Here is a 27,735-nt window from a genome sequence, read left to right on the forward strand (position 1 = left end):
TCTCTTCGATGTCTTCTTTCTTAAAATATAAGGTTTTGTAATATTATACAGGGTATTTTAAAAGATAATTACGTTTTTTTTTATTAATTTCGTAGCAAAATTCACACCCTGTAGAATTGTAGTAGTTTGACATCTAAAACTCTACTATTGTTAAGAATCATTAGTATAGCTAAATTTTTAATTTTAGTATACAGGGTTGGTCGAAACTCGGAATGAGTATTTTCTGAGTTTTCTTAAATGGAACACCCTATATTTTTGTATTGTAGTGAAATGATATTTTATAGTACTTTTTTTATTTCTTAAGCATTCCCTATACCTAACTGCTTTAATTTGTGAGTTATTGGTGATTCAAGCTAAACATTAATTGCAACAAAAAATACGTAAAATTTTATTAGGTTGGCCGTGAAAATACTCAATCCCAAATAATTTTTCAGAAATAAATACATATTAATCCAGACCGGTCCTTAAAATTACCAATAATGGTTTAGCTATCGAAATACCTACTTAGTTAAGATTGTTGGCGCGATTAACAATTAAGCACAAATTAAAGCAGTTAGGTATAGGGAATGCTTAAGAAATAAAAAAGTACCATAAAATATAATTTCATTACAATACTAAAATACAGGGTGTTCCATTTAAGAAAACTCAGAAAATACTCATTCCGAGTTTCAACCAACCCTGTATACTAAAATTAAAAATTTAGCTATACTAATGATTCTTAACAATAGTAGAGTATATTAAAAATCATTTGGACTTAAGTAGAGTTTTACATGTCAAACTACTACAATTCTACAGGGTGTTAATTTTGCTACGAAATTAATAAAAAAACGTAATTATCTTTTAAAATACCCTGTATAATATTACAAAACCTCATATTTTAAGAAAGAAGACATCGAAGAGAATCCAAAAATGTAAAAATATACAGGGTGTCCCATTAAAAAAAACGAAGTTATAAGCAACTTCCGGTATAACCGGAAGTTGCAAAGAGATGAAAATATTTTCATTTAATAGATCATCCTTCAAAACCCCTTTATTCCAATTTTCATGATTCTGTTGCCTTTAGTTCTCGAGATATTTCTAATAGGCCCTTTATTTGCCTCACCCTGTATATGTGTTTGAAACTAAAAACATTTGAACTGCATTTATTTAAATTTTTATTTTTTTACATTCTCAGAGGGGGCCATGGGCCCCATGGCCCCCTCCCTGGATCCGCCCATGTTATCTATCTACTTAATTCATTTTCCAAGTATTCTGTCTCTAAATGTATTACCCTATACTTAAAATCCCCTCTTCGCATCTATCCATGCGCATAGAGTTTTCTTCTTATTTTATTTATATCACAGCAAATTAATCTTAACAAATTAACAACTATATTGTACTCGTAATATTGTTGATCGTGCAACTTCGCGCGGATCAGTGACCTAGACCCCACTTTTAATCCTGTTAAGCAAATTGTTTATCATCCAAACATTTTGTAATTTGTATACAGGTATAATAGTTTTATATAAGGACGTAATCCCTAAAATAGAGAAAAATGGTTCTTTCAATGGACAGATGGGTCGGCAAAGTGGCTGTTGTTACAGGAGCTAGTGCGGGAATCGGAGCAGCTATTGTCAAACAGTTAGCAGAAGCTGGTCTTCTGGTAAGTGTTACTTATCGTTATTAACCCTCGTAAGGCGGTGCTTAGATTATTACGTAAACAACGGTGCGGGGTGCATTTGCACCCCATCTGTATATCCATTTTTTTATATGTGAACGTCGGGGAAATTAATTTGACAGATAATTAGGACTTATTTATTATAGTACAAAACATAATTTTACAAAAAAAGTATCTACCCATTTCTTCTTAAAAAAAAATTATTATCTTCGCAAGACAAACACATGAAATTTTTCACAGAATGAGCAACACAAAGTTTTTACACGCAATATAAGGCGCGTTTACATGTATCCAGTAACTGGCGCCAGTCGCACTGGAACGACAGTGCTGGCATGGTAGTGGCATCATGTAAACGCTTTTTTGTTCCAGTCCAGCGCTGTCTGCCAGCGCTGTCTCGAATAGAAGGCTGGTCTATTTTTCATGCCAGTGGCCTTCGTCCGCGTCCCCTCTAACCCCGTGCCAGTGGTTGTAGACACGCGTTCCAGTCGCTGGCGCTGTCGTACCTGTGGTTTCAGTGGCCGTATTAGGATTTTTAATAAGAGTGCCAGTGAGATTGGCGCCAGTTACTGGATACGTGTAAACGAACCTATCCAGCGCTGTCTTAGTCAAGCACTCGCATTCCAGTGAGACTGGCGCCAGTTACTGGATACGTGTAAACGTTACTTTATGCCGGGACTTTTTTTTCTCTGACATAAGCAACATCGACCTTGCCCCGTAGCTCTGTTAGCTCCAGGTGGAACATCAGAAACGTCCAATTCAGGATATTATGAAATTTTCATCATTTGCACCCTACAGTCATTTTTCCAAAAAAAGCACGTAAACGCAAAGAGTTTTAAATGCTGTAGTGGGTGGAATACGTTTAGAATTGAATTTAATACGAATAAAAATGGACAAAAATAAAAAAAAAAGGTATTAAAAAAGATAGGTGGGAAAAACGAGGTCTGGGGTGCAGCTGCACCCCGCACCGCCTTACGAGGGTTAATCTTAAAACCTCATATTTTTTAATTTTTAATCTAGCATTATTGTTCCAATTATTAAATTAAACATTTACCCAGCAGTACCGGCGCTATTTATTTTCATAATATCTGGAGCCTAATCAATATGACTCTGCAAATACTTGACCTGGGCAATATGACCCGGCGCTAAGATCTGTTTGTTACGTTAATCACTATATTGTATTCTTGGACATCATATTTTGCTCGTATTAGTTATCTTATTTACTTAAGGGGGTAGGCGCAAAATCTTGGTCCTATGCTATTTAAATGCATTCATTTTTTTCAAGTTCAGAGAAAACTAATAAATATTTTTGAAAAATTTAACCGCAGAATGAAAGATTACATTATTTCCGATGGTCGAAAGTCCCTTAGAATAAACAAAAAGTTTCTTTATATAAAATTTTTTTTTAAAAGTCAGATCAGTAGACAATTACAATGGTTTTGAATCGTCGTCATGGAAACCAATATTGTCGTCGTGGTAAACCCATATTCAGGGCCCCCGCTATCATATGTGCAAAGTGTGCAATGCACACGGGCGCCATCCTTTAGGGGCGCCAAAACCCAGGGTAAAAAATTGTAAAATATTTGAAAAAAAAAACAAACAAAAAAAAAACAAAAATTAATTTTAAAACAAAAGTTGAGAAATTAAATAGGATTACGTATAAATAGAAGAAAAACATAAGAAAAACAGAATACTTCGGCCATATAATAATTAGAGGACCTATATTCCATCTACTTCGCCTTATAATACAAGAAAAAGTGGAGGGAAAGAGATGGATTGGTCGAAATTAACTTTTATGGTTGTGAAATATTAGATAAAGAAGACGAATGTATAATAAATACACACAAAATTTTATTAGTAGGTATATCATCCAGTTACTACAGATTCCTATATTCAAGACCATGTCGGAAGTCAGTCATTTTAATTTATTTTGTTATGATTTTATTATGTTTGTTTCATTTTGATATGTTAGTCTACAAATAATAGTCCATTTACTCACGGTTTTTGCTGTGAATTTTAAAGAACCGCTTGCATTGACATGAAATACACATTGGCATACACATAATACACATAACTATCAAGTCAAAGAAAAAAAAAGTGATATTGTGCCGATGTGTGTTTTTGCACTGGGTGTGGCTTCCACCCCTTCTCGGGGGGTGAAAAACATACGTTCAAAATAAGCCTGGAATTGGATAAACTGAGTAATTCTAAGGAACTTTGATTCTATAGAATTTTTTCACTAATACTTTTCGTAATACTCTTTTTTATCGTAAAAAAGTAACTATTTTATCGAAAAAAATGCTCTTATCAAAAAAATAGCTTACAAAAATTTTAAAAAATGGCTGGCATATGAAGTCTGTAAACCCAGTAGAAGCACAGTTGTAGCTAATGAAAAGTAGGTTCTTATTCTTCAAATTCCAAATCGAATATTTCAATGTGAAATAACCAAAAAATGAATTTCGGGAAAAGCTCATTAAAACTTCTTTGAAGTGTTTAAAACAAGCTTTATATTTGTTCTTTAAAAAAGTTTCTAGCATCAAAAGTAAGTAAGTTATGCTCAAAATAAAGTTGGTTCCTTTTTTTTGGTAAAAGAAATCTTTTGGACAAAATTTTTTTTATCTTGAAAAAATTGCTTTTTTTAAATAGCTTAAAAATTATTGGTGATACCAAAAATCCCAAGCAGTAAAAAATGTAGGTTTTTCTATTCTGAATATTTTGGATTTTTTGTTTTCCTGTAAAACAAAAATTTGTTAAGATATGGCTGTTCAAAATTTGCATACACCCGTGATTAACGACTCGTTCAAGCCTTTTTAACTAGAACAGCCTTTTTAAAAAAAGCACTTGGAACCGATGAAACTTAAGATCAATATAAACAATACATAAGTACATAACTTGTAGTGAAGTGGTAACGATTAATTTCATTTGAGACGCTAATTAGGGGGTGATTCTCATGATTTTTTTTTATCAAAAAAGGGCCCATCAATATTTTTAGCGTAACTTACTTAATTTTGAAGTTAAAAACTTAAAAAACAAAAAAAAAATGTTACACTTTCACTTTCTTATAAGCTTTATTTTTGGTAAAAACATTTTGTTCGATAAAATACTTACCGAACTTACTGAAAAAACTCTATAGAATAAAAGTTGCTTTAAATTAGTCATTTTATCCAAATCCTTTTTTTAACGTTTCTATGTTTTTTACCACCGAGAAGGGGTGAAAATCACATCCAGGGCAAAAGCACACATCCACATAATATCACTTTTTTTATTTGACATGTTAGGTATACTACATTCGCTCTCGCGAGATTTTTTTTGACACTGACGTTAGTAATTTCTTTTTTGAAAAATTCAGTTGTCAGAAGTGACTGGAAATTACTACAAAACCAACGCACCTACTCATATCCAATATTATTAATAGTAAACAGACATAAAAATAACATAAACCTTACGCCAATCAATATTTATTTATTTAAACCATTATAATGTATTGATAGCAAATAAGAAAATTATTTATTGTACAAAATAAAAATATTTTGTAGAAATAAACTTCACAAAATTTTATGAGATTAGTAGACACTCCCACTATTTCTAATAATTCTTCTTTTTTTAATGAAAGATTAAGTTGATTTGAGTTGATTTTAGCAGTTAATAGTGTGAGGTAGGAATTTTTGTGTTGTACGTTTCCTATTCCGAATGTCTCAAAAAAAATCTCGCGAGAGCGAATGTAGTATATGTGTATGCCAAATTCCATGTCAATGAAAGCAATTCTTTAAAATTCGGAGGTTTTGCAATGTTTTACCGTGAGTGATTGGACTATAAGTATGACTTCTAAAGTTCAGTTTTTTGCTTTATTTCAAGAACCTACCTACCTACCTACCTTCAAAAAATAAATAGAAAACATGATCCAAAATGCCTTCTTCTTCTTCTTAAGGTGCCTATCCGTTCCGGATGTTGGCGATCAGCATGGCTATCCTAACTTTGCTTGCTGCTATTCTGAATAGTCCGGTTGTCGATGTATTAAACCACTTTCTCAGGTTTTGAAGCCAATATATTCTTCTTCTCCCAGATCCTCTCTTTCCCAATACCTTGCCTTGAAGAATGAGTTGCAACAAGCCATATCTCTGTTCATTTCTCATAACATAGCCAAGATATTCTAGTTTGCGCTTAAGGGGCGCCAAAATGCCTTAAGGGGCGCCAAAATGCTTTTTTTGCACACAGGCGCCAGTTACCCTTACGGGGGCCCTGCCCATATTGAAAGTTTGGTTTTGACAACCTTGTCAAAGAATAAATTTTTGTATTTTCACTTTTAAATAAAAATTGATATTGTGGCTTTTTTCCAAACGTACGGCCCTAGAAAAAATATTGTTCCTAACTCATGCGGAAAGTGTCTTCCCCGTACTCGACTACTTGCCCGAACTCCGCTATCGCATCGTTCGGGTCAACGGCAGTCTCGTGCGTGAAAGTATCACTTTCCGCACTAGTTAGGAAATAGCTATTTGTATAACAAGGGCAGTTATACAGAAAGTTTACTGCCCGACGCGTAGCGGAGGGCAGTAATCATTCAAGGGAGGAAAAGGCACTTTACTCCCATGTTATACATATGATTTTTCCACCTTCCTCAAATAAGTCATTTTTCAATTTTACTTAATTTATTTATGTAACTAACCAACAAAATTTATTAGAACTAAAACTAACAAGTAGGTACAATATAACTGTCAACTGTCAAATATAAGTCAAATTATTAATGTAAACATTGTTAAATCAAAATAACAATTTACTGTTTTTTACCATTCTGCAAAATACAGGATGTTTTATAAATAAACGTTAAAATGTATAGATACTTACGTAATAGAAAATAGATATTGTACAGGGCGTCAATAAATTATATTTCATGAATGAAATACCATGACGTCACTTTTACTTTTCCTCCCTAGGGAGGAAAATATTTTCCTCCCTAGGGAGGAAAAGTACAACTTTGCTCCCTAAAATCAGGTCCGGAAAAGTATACTTTCGGTAGAGGTAGGTGGAAAATAACTATTACACGTTTACAGCACATAGAAATTCTATAAATAGCGAATGAAGCGTAATGACGTCCATCGAAAAAAATATAGTGTCGTTTCCGCCAAAGGTGCGTATACGCACCCATCGTATAAACATGCAATTATAGGCCTTATTTTTAAGAATAAGTAAATAAGTTTTAGAATACTAAAAATTTCAACATATTTATATTTATAACTACAACATACAAAATATGAATTATGTTTATAATTAGTTTCGGAAAAAAATTGTGTATGAAGATGTGCATAAATCATTAAATTTTGTAAAATTATAATATGTAATCTTAAAATATTTAAAAAGTAATATTTTTGTTAGAAGAAAAAGGGTACTATATACCTCAATCTATTGAGATGGTATTTAAACAAAAAGAAAACATTAAAAAATTATCCTCTGGCCAAAAAAAATTAACAATGAAGGTTGCGTCTATGCACCTTTGGACGTAAATGGGTTAAAGTTCCATCTCCTATCGGAGGTTGGATATAATGGCTATGGTCATTGTGTTGGCTGCTGCTCTGAGTAGTCTGTAATGAACTACAGTTAAACCATTCTCTAAGGTTCCTCAGCTATGAGATCGTTTCCTTCTTATGCTTCTTTTTACTTAGATCCTTCCTTGCATAATAATTCTCAGCAACTCATATTTTTCTCCTCTGGTTATGTGACCTAAATATTCCAGTTTTCTTGTTTTATACTTTTCATGATTTCTAACTCCTTATTTAAACGTCGTAGCACTTCAACACTGGTAATCCTTTGAACCCACTGAATTTTCAATATTCTTCTGTAACACCACATTTCGAACGCTCTATTTCTCTTATGTGTTGTATCTTCAATGTCCAAGCTTCCATTCCGTATAGTAATATAGAATAGCATACCGTACATAATATAATAATGTAATATATAAACTTTTAATCGATAGTTTTTTTAAACGATCATCTTAACTTTGTAGGTTGTGGGAATGGCAAGACGAAAGGAAAGAGTAGAAGAGATGGCAAAATCGCTCGGTGAAGTAAAAGGTAAAATTTACGCATACAAATGCGACATTACAAACCAAACAGAACTGCAAGACGCTTTCAAATGGATAACTAAAAACGTTGGTCCTGTTGCTGTATTAGTAAATAATGCAGGCGTTCACTTCAGAACAAGTTTGGTAAATGGGAATATAGATGCAATAAGAAAAACGGTTGACACTAATGTTCTAGGTAAGAAATTGTATTCTTATGTTAAAGAATTTTTTCTCGCCCCTCTGTATATCATGAAAAAAAAATTGCTACGGTTTAATTTGCGTCTTACAAATCTTCGAAAGAGAAATATTTAGAATTTCGAACAAGAGAGCATTCTTTAATAATAGTGCAGTCACTGAAGGTTTTCAACTCCGATTTCGTTGAACCTCCATCGATTTTCATGAAAATTGGTGAGTAGTTAGAGAATACCTCAAGGAACAAAGGTGACATGATGCCAACTTGCGCTTTTACCCTGGGGGTGGTTGCCACCCCTTCTCGGGGGTAAAAATTATTTTATTAAAAATAATAAAATAAATCGATAAAGGGACAAATTCTAAGCAAAATTTGTTATATAAAGTTTTTTTTTGTTTTGGTTCTGGCCTTGGTTTAGAACCTTTAGCCCCTTATATAATTATATAAGTGGCTAAATATTATTAATATATTATATTTATATTATATTTGTTATAATATAATATAATTATTTATTATATATATTTTATATTATATTTATTAATACAAAGCAATACTTTTTGAGTTATTACAGATCAAAGATTTTATTTTTTTTTTGTAAAAAATAAATGTTTTCACTTATATGTCAAAAACTGTAAGCTTTGACAAAAAATTTAATATTACCAAAATTGAAGATAATAAAAAACTGAAAAAACTCCCCACTTAAAAAACTAAACTAATGTTAAATGAAAGTGAGTTATGGGTAATAATTGAATGTATATTTTTTCGACCAGTGCTCAAATCTAAGTATTCAAGGTTAAATAACGGGAGAACCATGCATTTTATAAAATATACCTGCAATACACTTGTCAAAGTACTTTAAAATACCTATCAAATGAGCTCCAGAAGAAGTTAATGGCATCAAAAGTGAGCAAGTTATGATGAAAATAAGAGAACCCTTTCGATTTATTTAGGAAAAGTGAAAAATAAAACATACGCTATTTCCACAAAAATTAAAATTTATAGTAATCCTTACAAGAATTTTATCATATTAGCATAAGTAATGAATATTACAATTTTTACCGGTTTAGAATGCATATTTTTGAAAAAAGATACAATTCAAAAAAATCAGAATTTTTAAAATTATCATAATTTTCATTTTCTTTTGATAATAACTCAAAAAATACTCAATATACGTAAAAATTATATATAACCAAATTTTAGTCTTTTTTGTATCAAATAGTTTACCGTTTTTACTATTTCTCATGGGTAAAAAATAACCGAGATAGAAACGTTTAAATCTTAAATTTTGTTGCGAGGACTATGTAACCCAGGCAATTTAACCTTTTATTTAAAAAAAAGTAAGGGGTTTAGAAGTATAAATTTGACGTGGTTTAATAGCCGTTGGAATTAACTTTCAATTGGTTTTTAGTTGAACCTAATGTCGTAAAAATTGACAGAATTATTTAAAAAAACAACAACATTTTTTGAAAAAATTTTTAAAACATAAATTTTGGATAATTTTTGGAGCATAAATTTTGTACTTTGACAAATATTTAATAAGTTTATGTTATAGAATGCATTTCCATTTCATTTTTCATTTCATATTTAAGCGTGAATACTTAGATTTGTGTTCTCGCCGAAAAAAATATACAGTCAATTACCTATTATTCACTTTTATTTAACATTAAGAGGTTTTTATAGTAAGAGGTGTATTTCACTTTTTAAAAGCTTCAATTTTGGTAATAATAACTTTTTTGTAAAAACTTGTAGTTTTTGTGTTATTTATGAAAAATCGGTTAAAAACATGCATTTTTCTCAAAAAAATTAAAATCTTTGATGTTTAATAACTAAAAAAGTATTGATTAATTTTAATAACTTTGTATAACAAATTTTACTTAGATTGGTACCTCTATCGAATTAGGGGGTTATTTTTAATAAAATAATTTTCACCCCCGAGAAGGGGTGGCATCCACACCCAGGGTAAAAGCGCAAGTTGACACCATGTCACCTTTGTTTCTTAAGATATCTTCTAACCACTCACCAATTTTCGTGCAAATCGATGAAGGTTCAACGAATAGCTCATAACCTCCTTCAGGGACTCCACTATAATTGTTTATTTATAGTCTAAATTTACTCACTCCGTGACGTTACAACCATTCGTGAGTTTTTTTTCGACTCAATTTTATGGACTCATATCTCCACTCTTCTCTGTTTTGAACAATCTCTATCCAATTCTCCACGCCCATAGCTTTCAGGTCTCCTGCTATATTATCCCGCCACCGGAGTCAGAACGTCTTCTGAGGTGCCCTGCCCATTGGAGTCTTCTGGACTTTATTTCTTTTATGATGTTGCCGTCTGTTGGCCTTTTGAAGGGCATAAAGGTATCTGTGGCCGGCTTGTATCCTATTCTTCATTTCTTGTGATCCATTCCATTGTTTTCTTCAGTTATTGTTCTGACCGATCCTGTCTCTGTTTTGGTTATTGTGGCTCGTATAAATATATTTCGCTTTATTTTAATTGATTAGGAGCCCCATCTTCCCTGCTTCTTTTTCGAACCTGACGAAAGTCTCCTTCATCCTTAGTCTGGCGTTTCCCATTAGACCGACATTGTCTGCAAATTCCAACCGTAAGTTTGGTTTTTCTAGATGAAATACTGTAGTGGGTTTTTGAACGTTAAGTTTGGTTTTTCTCGATGAAAGTCTGTAGTGACAGATCGAAAAACTAAAAAATACGTGCTCAATATTTTTCAAAAATCTATCGAATGATATACAAACACGACCCCCTACGGAGGTGGGGTAGGGGGTTATTTTAAAATCTTAAATGGGAACCCCATCTTTTATTGCAGATTTGGATTCATTACGTAAAAATAAGTAACTTTTATTTGAGACATTTTTTCGAATTATGGATAGATGGCGCTATAATCTAAAAAACGATTATTGGAAATGGAAAATTTAACTAAAAATGGAAAGTTTTCACTAAAATGGGAAACTTTACTTAACTTTTTTTGGTTTTAGGACCTACTCTTCACAACCCAGCTCGAATGACTGCACATTTAGCATACTTTGATCCTATACTAATAGTAAATCGACCCGGTCTAAATCCTCATTGATAATCCCCAACTATTTTTCTTCTCTGTATGCTTTGGTTCTTTCTAGCAGGATGTTTGCAAGGAATTTGTAGGTGGTATTTAGGAGTATTATTCCACGCTAGTTAATGCTTTGCATTTTATTTTGTTGGGTTCAAAGTAATTGAAAATAGAGTGTACTAGATTTAGTAGTACATATTAATTCGCATTCATTTTAGCTTTGTGTATCGCAACTAGAGAAGCCATCAACATTATGAAGGAAAATAACATTGATGGACATATTTTCAATATCAACAGCGTCCTGGGACACAGTATTTTTCCATTTCCCAACCTTGATATATATCCAGCGACAAAATATGGAGTAACTGCTATAACAGAAACGCTGAGGAGAGAATTAATGGAACTTAAATCTAAGATCAGAGTAACGGTAACTATAAATTTCAATAGTATTTACTTACTTCCTTACTAAGGCCGTTCTCTTATACTTTACAGTGTCGAGGTAAGTGGAGAAATCAGACGTCTCCATGCCTTTCGGTCAGTAGCTAGTCTCTGAGCCTCTCTCCACCTAATATTTATTTTTGCGCAAACTTTTCCAATATCCGTGTTCCATGTTCTTGCTGACCTACCTCTTCGTCGTTTGTTGTCGGATTCAGCTTTCCATACCCTCTTTACAGTTCTGCCTTCACTCATTATTGCCATATGTCCGAACAACGAAAATATTTTCTTTTCAAGTCTGTCTAAGGTCATTCCGATACCGCACCTTTGACGTATTACTTCGTTTCTTATACGATTACGTCTGATCACACCGGTTACCGCTCGTAAATATCGCATTTTGCATGCTTGAATTTTACAACGGATGTTGTCGTTCACTGTCCAAGCTTCACTACCGTAGAGTAGCATTGGCTCGTATACAGTTTTAAATACTTTCATTTTTGTCTTCAGGCTTACTTCCTTCTTCCTAATAAAACTTTTATTTACTGCATAGTATAATTTTGTTGCACTCATTACTCTGCTATTTATTTCTGGTTCTATATATCCTTGTCCATTTATTGTTGATCGTAGATACTCGAAGTGCTCTACTTGTGTAATGGTCTCATTATTTAGCTTTACATTTATATTTTCTTGGGTTTTCGATATTACTAAAGCTTCTGTTTTTTCAATATTTATTTTCATCCCGAATTTCTTAAAAGCTTTATTCCAAACATTCACATTTACTTGCAAGCGTTTTATGATTTCGCCACTAAATTCTAATAGTTTAAATAAAAATCAATAATCATAATAGGTATACCTAATTCGTGTTTTTACACAGTAAATGAGTAATTAAAAGAGTTGTCTCGTAAAAAAAATGATGACAAAATAGACATATATAATATCTGGCTAAGTTTGGCAACAATGTTAGTCCAATGTCCTGTTTGATTCCTCCCTATTAAATTTTGGACAAAAACAAATTATGTTCGTTGGAATTTTGCCACGTTGAATAGACGGGAAGTGAGGTGCAACATATAGACCTCCATAGTCTCATTTAATTCAATATTCGTATGGTTTGCAAGTAACAAAACTACGAAGGCGTAACGAGAAACTTGGTCTCATTAAAAGTTTTATTTTCTTAGGAAATGAATCTTTGAATTAATTTAGGCAGATGTCGCTACGACATCCTTATCGAGTTATTTTGTCGTGATTCGATACTAGTAGGCTCTGTTTATTTCAGATTGTTCAGAGATATTCATTTATATACTCTCTGATGATTTATAATAAGAATGAAACTAGTAAAGGTGTCTATGCTGCTTTCTGAACAAACTGAAATATAATACGTCTCTTGTTTTAGTTTCACGGCGCAATTCTTTTAAAGATATTCTTTACAATAAACAAACGTCCATAAACACCCAAATGATGTTCATAAGTTAATAGTTTTATAAAAAAATTTAAAAAATCAATCTAATAGCACATAAAACAACACCCAAAAATGTTAATCTACATCCTATCAGACTGAAAACAATGGAAACCTTCTCTGGTAATACCTCCAAGGCTTCTACAATTTGCAAGCCCTAACTGATGCTAAGACTAAGGAAGATGAGGAAATTAACAATTTATAATTCACGTCCCATCTGCTCAGCGCGGTAAAGTTCCAACGAGAATGGTTCCCTTCGTACTCCAATCAGAGTAAACATGTAAATCAAAAATGAATAACCATTTTCAATTTCGTTGCAACACGAAACTAGAGCCGCATTATATTCTAGTTCAATCAGAGAGTGCAGCAAGCACCTCTACCGGTTTCGAAACTTATTAGTCTCTCATCAGGAGGCACATATGCTGCTCTCTCTGCACCCAACTAGGACAAACCCCGGCGTGCAGTCACGGATTGCAACGAACGAAATGACAGGGATGCCTAGCGGCAACTGCTAGCAAAAAAACTAAGTTTTCAATCTAATAGCACATAAAACAACATCCAAAAATGTTATTCTATATCCTACCAGACTGAAAACAATGGGAACCTTCTCTGGTAACACCTCCGAGGCTTCTACAATTTGCAAGCCATAACGGATGCTGAGACCAAGTAAGATAAGGAAATTTTACAATTTATAATTCACGTCCCATCTCGGAGGTGTTACCAGAGAAGGTTCCCATTGTTTTCACTGTGGTAGGATATCGAATAACATTTTTGCGCGGGCCAAAATGACATTTTCAAAATATCTCCCGGGCCGGAAGACTATACAGTGTACCTAAGCTGTGCACCCCCCAATCTTTTTGGTAGTTTTTCCCCCACTGCCCAAGGAATTTTTTGACGCAAATGCTATAAGTATCATTTTAAAGAATTTAGACAAAGAAGTTTGACGAGGAAGAATTTTTCAACGGGCCGGCTTTTGCCCATCCCTGTGCTAGGGCATCCCTGCTATTTGGTTCGTTGCAATCCGTGACTGCACGCCGGGGTTTGTCCTAGTTGGGTCAGAGAGAGCAGCATATGTGCCTCCTGATGAGAGACTAATAAGTTTCGAAACCGGTAGAGGTGCTTGCTGCACTTTCTGATTAAACTAGAATTAGTCTAGGGCGCATCTGTTTTGAGATGGACGTTGAGAGTTGACTCAAATTTTTTTGCAGAAATTGCTTAAAAATAACTCCTATAATAATATTTGAGCTATCCTCCCATTCAAAATGGTCCGGAACATTGTTTAAATAATCAAAATGTCAAAATATGAAGGAAAAATTCGATTTTTTTATTGGTTTTTCGATTATAACTTTAAAACTGTTCATTTCTGAGAAAAGTTGTACTAACATAAAAGTTGCGTAATTAAATTTTCTACAATATAGAAATGGTAAAGAATTTAAAAAATAGTCACCCTTGTTGCAAAATAGCAATAATTGCGAAAAAAACCATACAAAAACAAGTATTCGCATTTTACGTTTTTCAACCATTTATGCCACACTTAGGACCTTCATATTTTACCCAGAAAAACTTTATGATAATACTAAAATAACACTGTAAATTTCATTAAAATCAGTTTAATAGATTTTTCAAAATAAATTTTGCAATCCAGCTTTCGCAAAAAAAATTCATTATTTTTAAATGTTGCAGGACTGAAACAAAAAATAGATAGCAAATTGAATTTTTCTTTGCTTATAGGAGTGTACTGTACCTTTCATTTGCAATTTGCAAAATTAAAATCCATTAATTACCACGGCGTCAGGAAATTTTTTAAATAAACATTAATTTTTGGTGCTACGCGCAGGACAGCGGTGTTCGATTCACACAAGTTGATTTCCACCAAAATTTCTTCCAATCTTTATCTAATATATTATTTTCTTACTCTATATTTTGTTGTATTTTAATATTTTAATTCCACAAAAATCAAACTAATTTTATTATTGTTTGTGAAATATTGTTTAAACAATTGCATATGTTTAAAAATAATATACTTTTATTCTCTAATTTAAAATATATGAACAAAGAAAGTTTTTGCAAAAAAAAGTGTTATTTCAAAGGATAAAGTATGTGTTTTTATTTTGCAATAAACAAATTTATTTATTTATATCGAAATGTAATAAAAATTAAAATGTATCAATCATTATCAAAGGTCATTGGAATGCCCAATCAGAGCAAACTATCCGCTGTCCTGCGCGTAGCACCAATAATTAATGTTTATTTAAAAAAATTCCTGACGCCGTGATAATTAATCGATTTTAATTTTGCAAATTGCAAATGAAAGGTACAGTACATTTCTATACGAAAAAAATTTTCAATTTGCTATCTGTTTTATTTTCAGTCGTGTAACATTTTGAAAAAATAATTTTTTTTACGAAAGCTGGATTGCAAAATTTATTTTGCAAAATCTGTTAAACCGATCTTAATGAAATTTACAGTATTGTTTAACTGTATCATAATGTTTTTCTGGGTGAAATATTGAAGGTCCTAAGTTTAGCATAAATGGTTGAAAAACGTAAAATGCGAATACTTGTTTTTGTATGTTTTTTTTCGAAATTATTGCTATTTTGCAACAAGTGTGACTATTTTTTAATTTATAACCAATTCTATATTATAGGAAATTTAATTACACAACTTTTACGTCAGTACAACTTTTCTCGAAAATGAATACTTTTAAAGTTATAATCATATAATCACAAAACGAAGAAAAAAATCGAATTTTTTCTTCATTTTCTGACATCTTGATTATTTAAACAATGTTCCGGACCTTTTTGAGAGGGAGGATAACTCAAATATTATTATTTGAGTTACTTTCAATTAATAACTGCAAAAAAATTTCAGTCAACTCTCAACGTCCAAATGTACTAATATTTTTACAGATGCGCCCTGGTCTAAATATGATGCGGCTGCAATTTCATGTTGCAACGAAATTGAAAATGGTTATTTATTTTTGACTTACATGTTAACTCTGATTGGAGTACGAAGGGAACCATTCTCATTCTCGTTGGAACTTTACCGCGCTGAGCAGAAGGGACGTGAATTATAAATTGTAAAATTTCCTCATCTTCCTTAGTCTCAGCATCCGTTATGGCTTGCAAATTGTAGGAGCGTCGGAGGTGTTACCAGAGAAGGTTCCCATGGTTTTCAGTCTGATAGGATGTAGAATAACATCTTTGGGTGTTGTTTTATGTGCTATTATATTGAAAACTTAGTTTTTTGCTAGCAGTTGACGCTCTAGGGCATCACTGCCATTTCGTTCGTTGCAATCCGTGACTTCACGGTGGGGTTTGTCCTAGTTGGGTCAGAGAGAGCAGCATATGTGCCTCCTGATGAGAGACTAATAAGTTTCGAAACCGGTAGAGGTGCTTTCTGCACTCTCTGATTGAACTAGAATATGATGCGGTTGTAGTTTCGTGTTGCAACGAAATTGAAAATGGTTATTCATGTTTGATAATAGTTTTATATGTTTAAATGATCGTCCCAATTTTTAACTTAGTAGTCATCATTAATAAAATTTTTGTATATATACTGGAATTTTTTTGTTTTTAGAGCGTGAGCCCGGGTGCAGTTGACACTGAAATCTTTGATAACATGAGAGATTCTCAGTATTTCAACGAAGTGTTGTCAAAAACTATATTAAACCCTGAAGATATAGCAGATGGAGTATTATATGCACTCTCTACACCACCTCATGTGCAGGTAATTATAATTTTGTCTTTGGTATTTATTTCCTTCTCCTTATTCATTCACAATGTCCTTTTAGTCTTTTTTAGAATGTTGGTTACTATCATAGTTATCTTATTTTTATTCACTGCCACCCTAAATAGCACGCCTGTACCAATACCATACCATTCTTGCAACTTCTTCAACCATGTTGTTAGATTTGTACGAGAGAATGGAATTTTCCATGATAGTGTAGAAGTATATATTTTGTATACTTTGTTTATTCTAAATGTTAACACCTTATTAATAATCCAATATTATCTGTCTATTAAAAATGTCTTGATGGGCCCCTAGGCGAGAATCTATTGCAACTGGCTGAATGGCTAATATCTGTCACTGAAAAAATCATAAAGTATTTCTTCGTCTTGGACTGCATTTGCCGTTAATTTTCCGTTGCATAATATTTTGTAGCTACCTATAATTGGTATCTCTCACAACATGTCCGAAGTATCCAGATTTCTCATTTTGATGCATGTTATAATCTCAGTATTCTTACTGAAACGTTCTAGTATTGTGGAGTTTTGAATTTTCTTGCCCCAAGAAACTTTTAAATTTCTTCTCTAGTACCACATGTTGAAAGTTCCAAGGCGATTTAGATCACTTTTATTCACAGTCTAAGATTCAACACCATAAAGTAAGGCCGAAGAACACGTAGCAGCGAAGTAGGCGGATCCGTAATGTCAATTTTAGGTCTCTGTTATACAGGCTGTTTCATTAAAAATTGTCCATATAGTAACTGGAGAAACCTTAGCACAAAATACGAAGATTTAACCTAAAACACTTAAATAAAATGTGGTTCCTTACTGAGTTACAGGGTGTTTTATCTAAAAATTTAAATCTATTTTTGCTCAGTATTTTAAAACTATTTGACGTATCCTTTTATACTTTGCGGGAAGTATAGGTACTGTACAAACTACTAAATTATGTTAAAAAAACGTTTCTGGCTGTTCCCAGAGGCGTACGATGGGGAAAGTGAATGGTTCACCCTTTCCAAATTCTACGCCACTGGCGGAATTGCTATTTTAGTTTAATTTTTGGAATCTCCAATATTTTCTATGAAAATAATATCCTCTTCATTCGTAACGATAAAGTCATTAGTTTTCAAGATCTTTGAAGTTGAAAATGAAACGACACGGTTATTTTGATTAATATTTTTATCCCTTCATTTTTAATTTCAAATATCTCGAAAACTAATCATTTTATCGTTACGAATGAATAGTATATTATTTACGTAAATAGTATTGGAAAATAAAAAAATTACACTAAAATAGCAATTTCGTCAGTGGCGTAGAATTTGGGAAGAGTCAACCAGCCACTATCCGCTGTCGTACGTCTCTGGTTGTAGCTAGAAACGTTTATTTATCTTAATTTATTAGGGTGTACAGTGCCTACACTTTCTGCCAAGTATGATAAGGACACGCCAAATAGTTTTAAAGTACTGGCTACAAATAATTTTTAAATTTTAATCATATGAATCATATCATAAATTAATCAAAATAACTGTGCCGTTTCATATTTAACTTCAAATATCTCGAAAACTAATGACTTTATCGTTACCAATGAAGTATTATTTACGTAGAAAGTATTGGTGCAGGGCCCCCGTAAGGGTTACTGGCGCCTGTGTGCAAAAAAGGATTTTGGCGCCCCTTAAAGCATTTTGGATAAACTTTCGAAGTTTATTATAAACTTTAGAAGTCATATTTATTTTATAGTCCATTCAATCACGGTAAAATATTACAAAATTTATGAATTTTAAAGAACCGCTTGGATCGGTATGGAATTTGACATACACATCATAGCTAACATGTCAAAGAAAAAAGTGATATTGTTCCGATTCTGCTTTTGTCTTAAATATAAGTTTCACCCCTTCTCGCGCGGGGGTGAAAAAACATACGTCCAAAAAAGTCTGAAAATGGATAAAATGACTAATTTTAAGCGACTTTCGTTCTACAGAGTTTTTTCACTAAGTCAATACTTTTCGAGTTATTTGCGGATAAATATGTTCATTTTTCACCAAGAATAAAACACCTTAGACGGTTTTTCGCAAATAGCTAAAAAAGTAAGAACTTTATCGAAAAACATATTCTTAGCAAAAATATAGCTCATAAAAAAGTGAAAAAAATGTACAATATGAAGTCTGCATGTCCAGTAGAAAGCAGAGTTAAATCTAATAAAAAGTATCCATAAAGAAGCTTTATTTTTATTTTTTTTATGTTTATAACATTAAAAATAAGGACGTTACTCTCAAAATAATGTTGGTTCCCTTTTTTGGTAAAAAAATCGTGAAAATCACCCCCTAATTAACATCCCAAACTACAAGTTACTTTATTTACTTATGTATTTTTTATATGATTGAAGTTTTATGGGTTCAAAATGTGTATTTTTGAAAAGGCTGTAGTTAAAAGGGCTTGAACGAGTCACTAATCACAAGTGTATGCAAATTTCGAACAGCCATATCTTACACAATTTTTATCTTATAGGAAAACAAAAAATTCAATATATTCAGAAGACCCAAACCTACATTTTTTACTTTTTGAGATTTTTGAATAATAATTTGTAAGTTTCTTTTAAATGGAATTTTTTTCAAAATTAAAAAGTAATTCTTTAAAACCAAATTTTTCAAAAATGACCTTTTTGAACCGATGAAACTTAAAGATCACATAAATAATACATATTTTATATAAAGTAAATGTTAAAGCCATAACGATTAATTTAGGGACATTTCCCCTTCATTAGGGGTGATTTTTACGATTTTTTTTATTAAAAAAGCGACCAACTTTATTTTGAGCGTTGAACTTACTTACTTTTGATGCTAGAAACTAAAAAAAAATAATAAAAACATAGCTTTTTTTAAACACTTTAAAGAAGTTGTAATGAGTTTTCCCCCAAAAAATGCTTCATTTTTTGGTTATTTCACGTAGAAAAATTTGATTTGGAATTTGACGAATAAGAACCTACTTTTCATTAGCTACAACTCTGCTTCTACTGGGTTTACAGACTTCATATATAAAACATTTTTTTCACTTTCTTGTAAGCTATATTTTTGCTAAGAAAATTTTTTTTCGATAACATACTTACTTTTTGAGTTATTTGCGAAAAACCGTCTAAAAACGTGGTTCTTTTGTTGAAAAATGAACATATTTACTCGAAAATAACTCTAAAAATATTGAATTGGTGAAAAACTCGATCGAACCACGGTTGCTTAGAATTACTCAGTTCATCCAATTCCGGAATTATTTTGAATGTATGTTTTTTACCCCCAAGAAGGGGTTAAACTCACTCTCAGGGCAAAAGCCCTGGCACATCAGCACAATATCACTTTTTTATTTGACATGTTAGCTATGTGTATGCCAAATTTCATGTCAATACAAGCAATTCTTTAAAATTCACAGCAAAAACCGTGAGTACATGGACTATTATTTGAAGACTAAAATATCAAAATGAAAAAAATGGAATAAAATCATAACAAAATAAATTAAAATTCCTGACTCCTGAGATGTTCTCGCCATAAAAATCGGCAGTAACTGGATGATATGCTAATAAAATTTCGTGTGTATTTATACCTTCTTCTTTAGGTGTCGTGTCCATGAAAATTTTTTTCGACCAATCCATCTCTTTCCTTACACTTTTCCTTGTATTATAAGGAGAAGTAGATGGTATTTAGGTTCTCTAATTATATCGCCGAAGTATTCTGTTTTTCTACTTGTTTTCTCCTGTTTATACTTAGCCTATTTATATTTCTCAACTATTATTTTAAAATTAATTTTTGTTTTTTTTTTGCAATTTTTGACCCCGTGTTTTGGCGCCCGTCCCTAAAGGATGGCGCCCGTGTGCATTGCACACTTTGCACATATGGTAGCGGGGCCCCTGTATTGGTGAATCTAAAAATGGCACTAAAATAGTAATTCCTCCAGTGGCGTAGAATTTGAGAAGGGTCAACCATTCACTATCCCCTGTCGTACGCCTCTGGTAGTAGCTAGAAACGTTTGTGTACCATAATTTAGTAGGGTGTATAGTAGTCGCACTTTAAGTATTTTTTTAAGCTCCATTTAATTTACAATCTGTTATCACTCGTAACAATAAGTAAATTTTATGACAATTATTAGAAGAACAAATGACATGTAGGAATTCTCTCCAGTGAGAGGCTTCCTTTAACATATAATTAACAAACAAAGTTAATAATGTAGTGGTAAATGTTAATTAATTTTATTTAAATCTGTTTAATAAGTCTGTAGGCTTAAAACGCTTTAGTCGACGCACTTCATCGTTGACATTAAACAGTTCGCGCACTAAGTGATTAGAATGAGCACTAGTTTTGTTTTTGTATTTTTCACTGTACTTTGTGACTTCAGTTTTTACGGATTGAACTTGTAGGTCTTTTTCTATTATGTTGTTCGAAACATACCACGGAGCACTCACTATAATTCGAAGAACTTTGTTCTGGAATCTTTGTAGGATTTCTAGGTTTGAATTACTAGCAGAACCCCATAATTGAATTCCATACGTCCATATTGGCTTCAGTACGGCTTTATATATTAAGAGCTTATTTGTGAGATTTAATTGTGATTTTCTGCCAATAAGCCAGTAAAGTTGTCTTAGTTTGAGACCCAATTGTTTTCGTTTTGTAAATATATGTGTTCTCCATGTTAATCTTCTGTCAAGATGTAAACCTAAATATTTGACTTCATTTCTCTGACTAATCATTTGATTATTTAATAACACTGCTGGACATATACCTCTTCTTAGTGTAAAGGTAACATGGGTTGATTTGGTCTCATTAACTCAAATTTTCCATTTTTTTAACCTTGCTTGGATATTATTAAGGCTGGCTTGTAAGTTTCTTGAGGCAGTTACTGGATCATGATGTGAGGCGAGTATTGCAGTGTCATCTGCGAAGGTTGCTGTTATTGTAGTTCTTGAAGTTGGTAGATCTGCAGTAAAAAGCTGGTACAGCATTGGTCCTAACACGCTACCTTGCGGTACTCCTGATTTTATTTGGTGTAATTCTGAATATTCTGAATGGTATTTAACTGAAAAGAATCTGTCAGATAAGTAAGAATTTAGAAGTTCATAATACGGATGAGGCAATAGGTTTTTTAGTTTATAGAGTAGGCCTTTGTGCCAGACTTTATCGAACGCTTGGCTTATGTCAAGAAACGCTGCTGAGCAATATCGTTTATTTTCAAAGTCGTTGCTGATATGTTTTACTAGTCTATGGACTTGCTCTATGGTTCCATGTTCTTGTCTAAACCCAAACTGATGTTCTGGTATGAGATTTTTGCTATCTAGTATTGGCTTGATGCTTTTAATTATTAATTTTTCCAGCACTTTGGAAAGCACAGGCAGTAAACTTATTGGCCTATATGATGTTAATTCCTCTAGTTTTTTTCCTGGTTTTGGGATCATAATTATAACTGCCATTTTCAGTTGTTGCGGAAAATAATTTAATCTTATTATTGCATTAAAAATTTGTAATATTGCCGTTACTCCTTTCTTTGTTAATTTTTGTAGTATCCTACCCGTTATCAGATCATAACCAGGAGCTTTTTTAGGATTAATTTCTTTCATTATTACATCCTTAACTTTTGGCGCCCGTCCCTAAAGGATGGCGCCCGTGTGCATTGCACACTTTGCACATATGGTAGCGGGGGCCCTGTATTGGTGAATCTAAAAATGGCACTAAAATAGTAATTCCTCCAGTGGCGTAGAATTTGAGAAGGGTCAACCATTCACTATCCCCTGTCGTACGCCTCTGGTAGTAGCTAGAAACGTTTGTGTACCATAATTTAGTAGGGTGTATAGTAGTCGCACTTTATGTTAAGTATGAAAAGGATATGTCAAATAGTTTGAAAATACTGAGCAAAAATAATTTTTAAATTTTTAGATAAAACACCCTGTAACTCAGTAAGGAACCACATTTTATTGAAGTGTTTTAGGTTAAATCTTCGTATTTTGAGCTAAGGTTTCTCTAGTTACTATATGGACAATTATTAATGAAACACCCTGTATAATACCTTGGAGATCCTTCTAAAAGCGGCTCTGGCCTGCTCAGTTCTGGACCTAATTTTACCGTGACTCTCTGCATTACAATTTAACTGTTATCCAAGGTAAACAATTTGATCAACTTGCTGAGGTACTGTATACATATAGACGGTTTTTTATTTTTTTGTTTACTTCTTGCTAGTATTTTGAATTTCCGTTTGTTCAAATCTAGACCTGTTTCCTTACAGCTCTCATTATTTCCTTAAATGTCACATAATATTCCCTCAAAGTTCTGGCAAAATGCATCATACATTAGTCGAAGCAATGAAGCACTGAACCTCCGAAAAAAAGAGACAGACAAAAAAAGACGGATCTTAATAATTCTTTTTGCATTCAATTCGTGAATGCGCCAGGACACTTTGTAAGCCCTAGCTATGATAAAATATTGAAAAACTGCATACAAAAATGCATTCTTAAAATGCATCTCAAACAGACAATTAAAAAATTCCAGAACTCGTCAATTATCGGCGAAAATGAGTTCAATTTTGTTACTGGTGGGTTTTTGGGGTCGCTGAAAACGAATATGACATCGAAAGTGATCTCCGCAGTACCTGGTGCCCAGGGTACCTACTGTTTACCTCGTCTTGTGGAGTTTTCGGCAAATTCATTAAAACATTAGTCAAAAATCATTACTCGGGGTTTTGGGGCCGCTAACGACGAATATGACATCGGAAGTGATTTCCGGAATACCTGGTGCCCAAGATACCTACTGTTTACCCCGTCTTGTGGAGTTTTCGGCAAAAAATTTATTAAAAAATTAGTCAAAAATAATTACTCGGGGTTTTTTGGGGTCGCTAACGACGAATATGACATCAGAAGTGATCTCTGGAATACCTGGTGCACAGGGTACCTTCTCCTTTTGGAGTTTTCGGCAAATTCATTAAAAAATTAGCCAAAAATCATTACTTGGGGGTTTTTGGGCCGCTGACGACGAATATGACATCGGAAGTGATCTACGGAGTACCTGGTATCCAGATTGTCTATTGTTTACCTCGTTTTCTGGAGTTTTCGGCAAATTCATTAAAAAATTAGTCAGAATTAATTAGTCGGGGGTTTTGGGGTCTCTGACGACGAATATGACATCGGAAGTGATCTCCGGAGTACCTGGTGCCCAAGGTGCCTATTGTTTATCTTGTGACTAATGATTTTTGACTAATTTTTTAATGAATTTGCAGAAAACTCCAGAAGACGAGGTAAACAGTAGGTACCCTGGGCATCAGGTACTCTGGAGATCATTTTCGATGTCATATTCGTCGTTAGAGACCCCAAAAACCCCCCAAGTAATGAATTTTGACTAATTTTTTAATAAATTTGCCGAGAACTCCAGAAGACGAGGTAAACAGTAGGTACCCTGGGCACCAGGTACTCCGGAGATCATTTTCGATGTCATATTCGTCGTCAGAGACCCCAAAAACCGCCCAAGTAAGGAATTTTGACTAATTTTTTAATAAATTTGCTAAAAACTCCAGAAAACGAGGTAAACAGTGGGTACCCTGGGTACCAGGCACTCCGTAGATCACTTCCTATGTCACATTCGTCGTCAGCGACACAAAAACCCCCCGAGTAATAATTTTTGACTAATGTTTTAATAAATTTTTTGCCGAAAACTCCACAAGACGAGGCAAACAGTAGGTACTCTGGACACCAGGTACTCCGGAGCTCACTTTCGACATCATATTCGTTCTCAGCGACCCCGAAAAACCCCCCGAGTAACAAAATTGAACTCATTCCCGCCGATATTTGACGAGTTCTGCCTGAATAAAAATGGGTATAGGTAATCGATTTTGGGAAGAACTATGACCTTGAAAATGTCACATGGAATATAATGAAGTATCTCATTTCTTACTGAGACTCTTTAAAGTCTTTTACGTTTTACAGTATTTTAAAATCGAAAATATTTAGTTATACAGGTATTATTAAGGTATTGGATTTTGACAAGAGCTATGAATTATACCGATCAAGTATACACTAGTGTATGTGAAATTTTCAAGGACACAGCTCTTCACAAAATCCATTACCTATACCACAGTAAAACCACTCCTCTGTCGGCGCTTTAATCTCAAGAAGTAATACCGGCAGTACGCAATTGGTAATTCACCAGTGGTGGATGCGGGTTTTCCCTGTTAAAATCGCGGTCGCCATGCGCGACTACAGATTTTACTTCCAATTTTTCGAAAAGTGGTTCTACGCCTATACCTTGGGTAAAACGAGGGGTAATAATAGGCGGTTTAAGCGTAGCACTGGAGTGGCCCTCTTACCTTCTTTGTATACCGTTGGCCCTGGACATAGCAGAATACCTCGCTATAATCCCAAAGCCGCGTTAGCAGTATATAACGGAAGACTATTATTATTATCTTTAATTTTTTACTTCTTCTTCTTCTTCTTCAAGTGCCGTCTCCTAATCGGAGGTTGGATATCATCATCACTATCTTTACTCTATCCACCGCTGCTCTAAAGAGTTCTATAGAACTGCATCTAAACCAGTCCCTTAAATTCTTTAATCATGACACTCTCCTTCTTCCTATACTCCTTCCGCCTCTTATCTTTCCCTGTATTATCAGTCTTAGCATTTCATATCGAGGTCCCCTCATTACGTGTCCCAGATATTGTAACTTTCTTATTTTTATTGTGTTTATTATTTCGCATTCTTTACCCATTTCTCGCAGTACTTCCGTGTTCGTTTTCCTCTGTGTCCAAGCATTCTTCTGTAACACCACATTTCAAATGACTGTAGCTTATTTATGTGTTCTTGCTTTAATGTCCAGCTTTTAAGTCCATATTGTAGTATCGAGAACACGTAGCATCTCAAAGCTCTTGCTCTCAGTTCTAAACTAAGGTCTTTGTTGCAGAGAACTGTTTTCATCTTTACAAACGCATTTCTTGCAATTTATATCCTGGTCCTTATTTCTGTTGTTTGATCATTTTTCTCTGAAATCCAGGTTCCTAGGTATTTGTATTTATCAACCCTTTCTATCGGCACATTTCCCAAATGTATGCTTGTTTGTATGTTTGTTTTCTTAGTTATTATCATGTATTTGGTCTTTTTTATATGCATTTTTAGTCCATATTCTTTACAGAAATTGTTTGTTTTGTTCAGTAGTAGTTGGAGTTGTTCAGCAGAGCTTGCTATAATCACGGTGTCATCTGCGTATCTTATGTTGTTAATAGATCTTCCGTTAATTATTATTCCTTCACTTTGAGATAGCAATGCTTCTTCAAAAATGGCTTCACTATATGCATTAAAGAGTAATGGAGACATAATACATCCCTGCCGAACTCCTCTCCTGATTTCAATTTCTGGACTGGGTTCGTTATCTATTACAATTTGTGCTCTTTGATTCCAGTAAAGGTTTGTTATTATTCGTAAGTCCCTTTTGTCTATGTTTTTTGTCTTTAGAATTTGGACTAATTTTTCATGTCTTACTTTGTCAAAAGCCTTCTCAAAATCAACGTAACAATTTTTTACTTAAAATGTGCTAAATAATTATTTCTGCTTTTAGGTTCACGAGTTAACGATCAAGCCAGTGGGGGAACAGTTTTAAATTTATATATTCTTCAAATATTTTTAAGTTTATTTGCATTATTTATCATCAATATAATAACACTACTTATTCCATAAATGTATTTCTTAACAAGTTCAAAATGTTATAAATTAGTTAAATAAATAATTTCAAAATAATCTGTTTTTATTATGTAATTGCATTTTGATTTACATTGTATTTGATTTAGGGTCGCTTGTTCGAACGCTAATCAACATTGATCACTATCAAATACTTAATTACTGTCACAAATGTCAATGTCAACTTTGGTTGGGTTGCTGAAAACATAGTTAATTATAATAATGAGATTAGTTAGTCAATTAACATAACAATTATTAACTTTTACATTTAACAATTATTAATTTCATAATTGTCATCAATAATTATGTTTTCGGCAACCCAACCAAAGTTGACATTGACAGTTGTGACAGTAATTAAGTATTTGATAGTGATCAATGTTGATTAGCGTTCGAATAACCGGCCCTTAATGAATAAAATACGTGTACCAATTAAAATACAAGCACAAAATTCAGATAATAATGGTTTTCTTATAATAATATTTTGTAGAATAATATTATGTAATTAGTTAATTACAAATTATGTAGCGATGTTCAATCAACGACAGAAAAACTTAAAATACATAATCTAGCAGAACTAATTAAAATAATAAAAAATTATTATTTTGTTGGCATCTAAATATTGGGACATTAAATGAATATTTATATTTAAAACTGAGTAGCATCGGCTTTTTTGGACTTTATAACAGCTCAAATTCGGTTGTGCATTGACTAGACCAGTGGGGTCACCAATTATATTTCCTGAGGGTCCGTTTCGAAAACCTATGACACTCCCGGGATTCGAAGTTATCACTACCTACCTGTCTGGTTGTTCCAATTCGGTAAACAAATCAGAAGGGTGAAGTGCGAAATTTTTAGGCAGACATTATTTTTACAGCTTTTTAATAAATCCTTTTTTGCTCCCAAAAATATGTTTTTAGCATTTTTGGGTCAACTTAAACAAAAAAGATTTTCTGTCATTTTTCTCAAAACTTGATAGATTTTAAGTTTTAAGCGATTTATAAACTGAAAAATGCGAAAATAAGCATTTTCGAAGCTTGAAAATTCATGTTTACATTATTATTTTTGCTGTTGTCAAGTGCCTAAATTGAAGTTTAAACATTCAATTTCAAGATTCTGATGAGTTATCGGGGTTTATTTCAATTTCGACCGTTTGTTTTTATTGGCGTATTTAATTAGCACATTGGCAATAATTAATTGAATAAATAAATAAATCATTAAGAAAAAACATGTTAATAATAAATTATAAAATTTTAATAAATGTGAAGTATTTGTTGGGTATTTTTTGCATAAGCACGTATAATATGTATAATAAGTGCGACAGAGACGCACCATAAATTGCGATGTGCGGCGACTTGTCGAGTGGACTCGCATAATTAACAATTAAAAAACAACGGTCTATATTGAAGTAAGTCCCGATTACTCGTTAGAATCTTGAAATTGAATTTATAAACGTCAATTTAGGCACTTGGC

The 27,735-nt window shown here is 33.0% G+C and overlaps 1 protein-coding gene across 1 annotated transcript; it reads left to right on the forward strand.

Moving 5' to 3' along the window:
- The first annotated feature begins 1,339 nt into the window (after positions 1-1,339).
- LOC114332984 (farnesol dehydrogenase) lies at positions 1,340-26,325 on the forward strand. The gene is made up of 5 exons (XM_028282786.2): positions 1,340-1,642; positions 7,653-7,905; positions 11,182-11,390; positions 16,431-16,580; positions 26,147-26,325. Exons 1-5 carry the CDS (start codon positions 1,535-1,537, stop codon positions 26,186-26,188), a joined length of 762 nt encoding a protein of 253 aa, XP_028138587.2. The 5' UTR covers positions 1,340-1,534; the 3' UTR covers positions 26,189-26,325.
- The last annotated feature ends 1,410 nt before the right edge of the window (positions 26,326-27,735 follow it).

This window comes from Diabrotica virgifera, chromosome 5 (assembly GCF_917563875.1).
Source record: "Diabrotica virgifera virgifera chromosome 5, PGI_DIABVI_V3a".
Lineage (NCBI taxonomy): Eukaryota > Metazoa > Arthropoda > Insecta > Coleoptera > Chrysomelidae > Diabrotica > Diabrotica virgifera.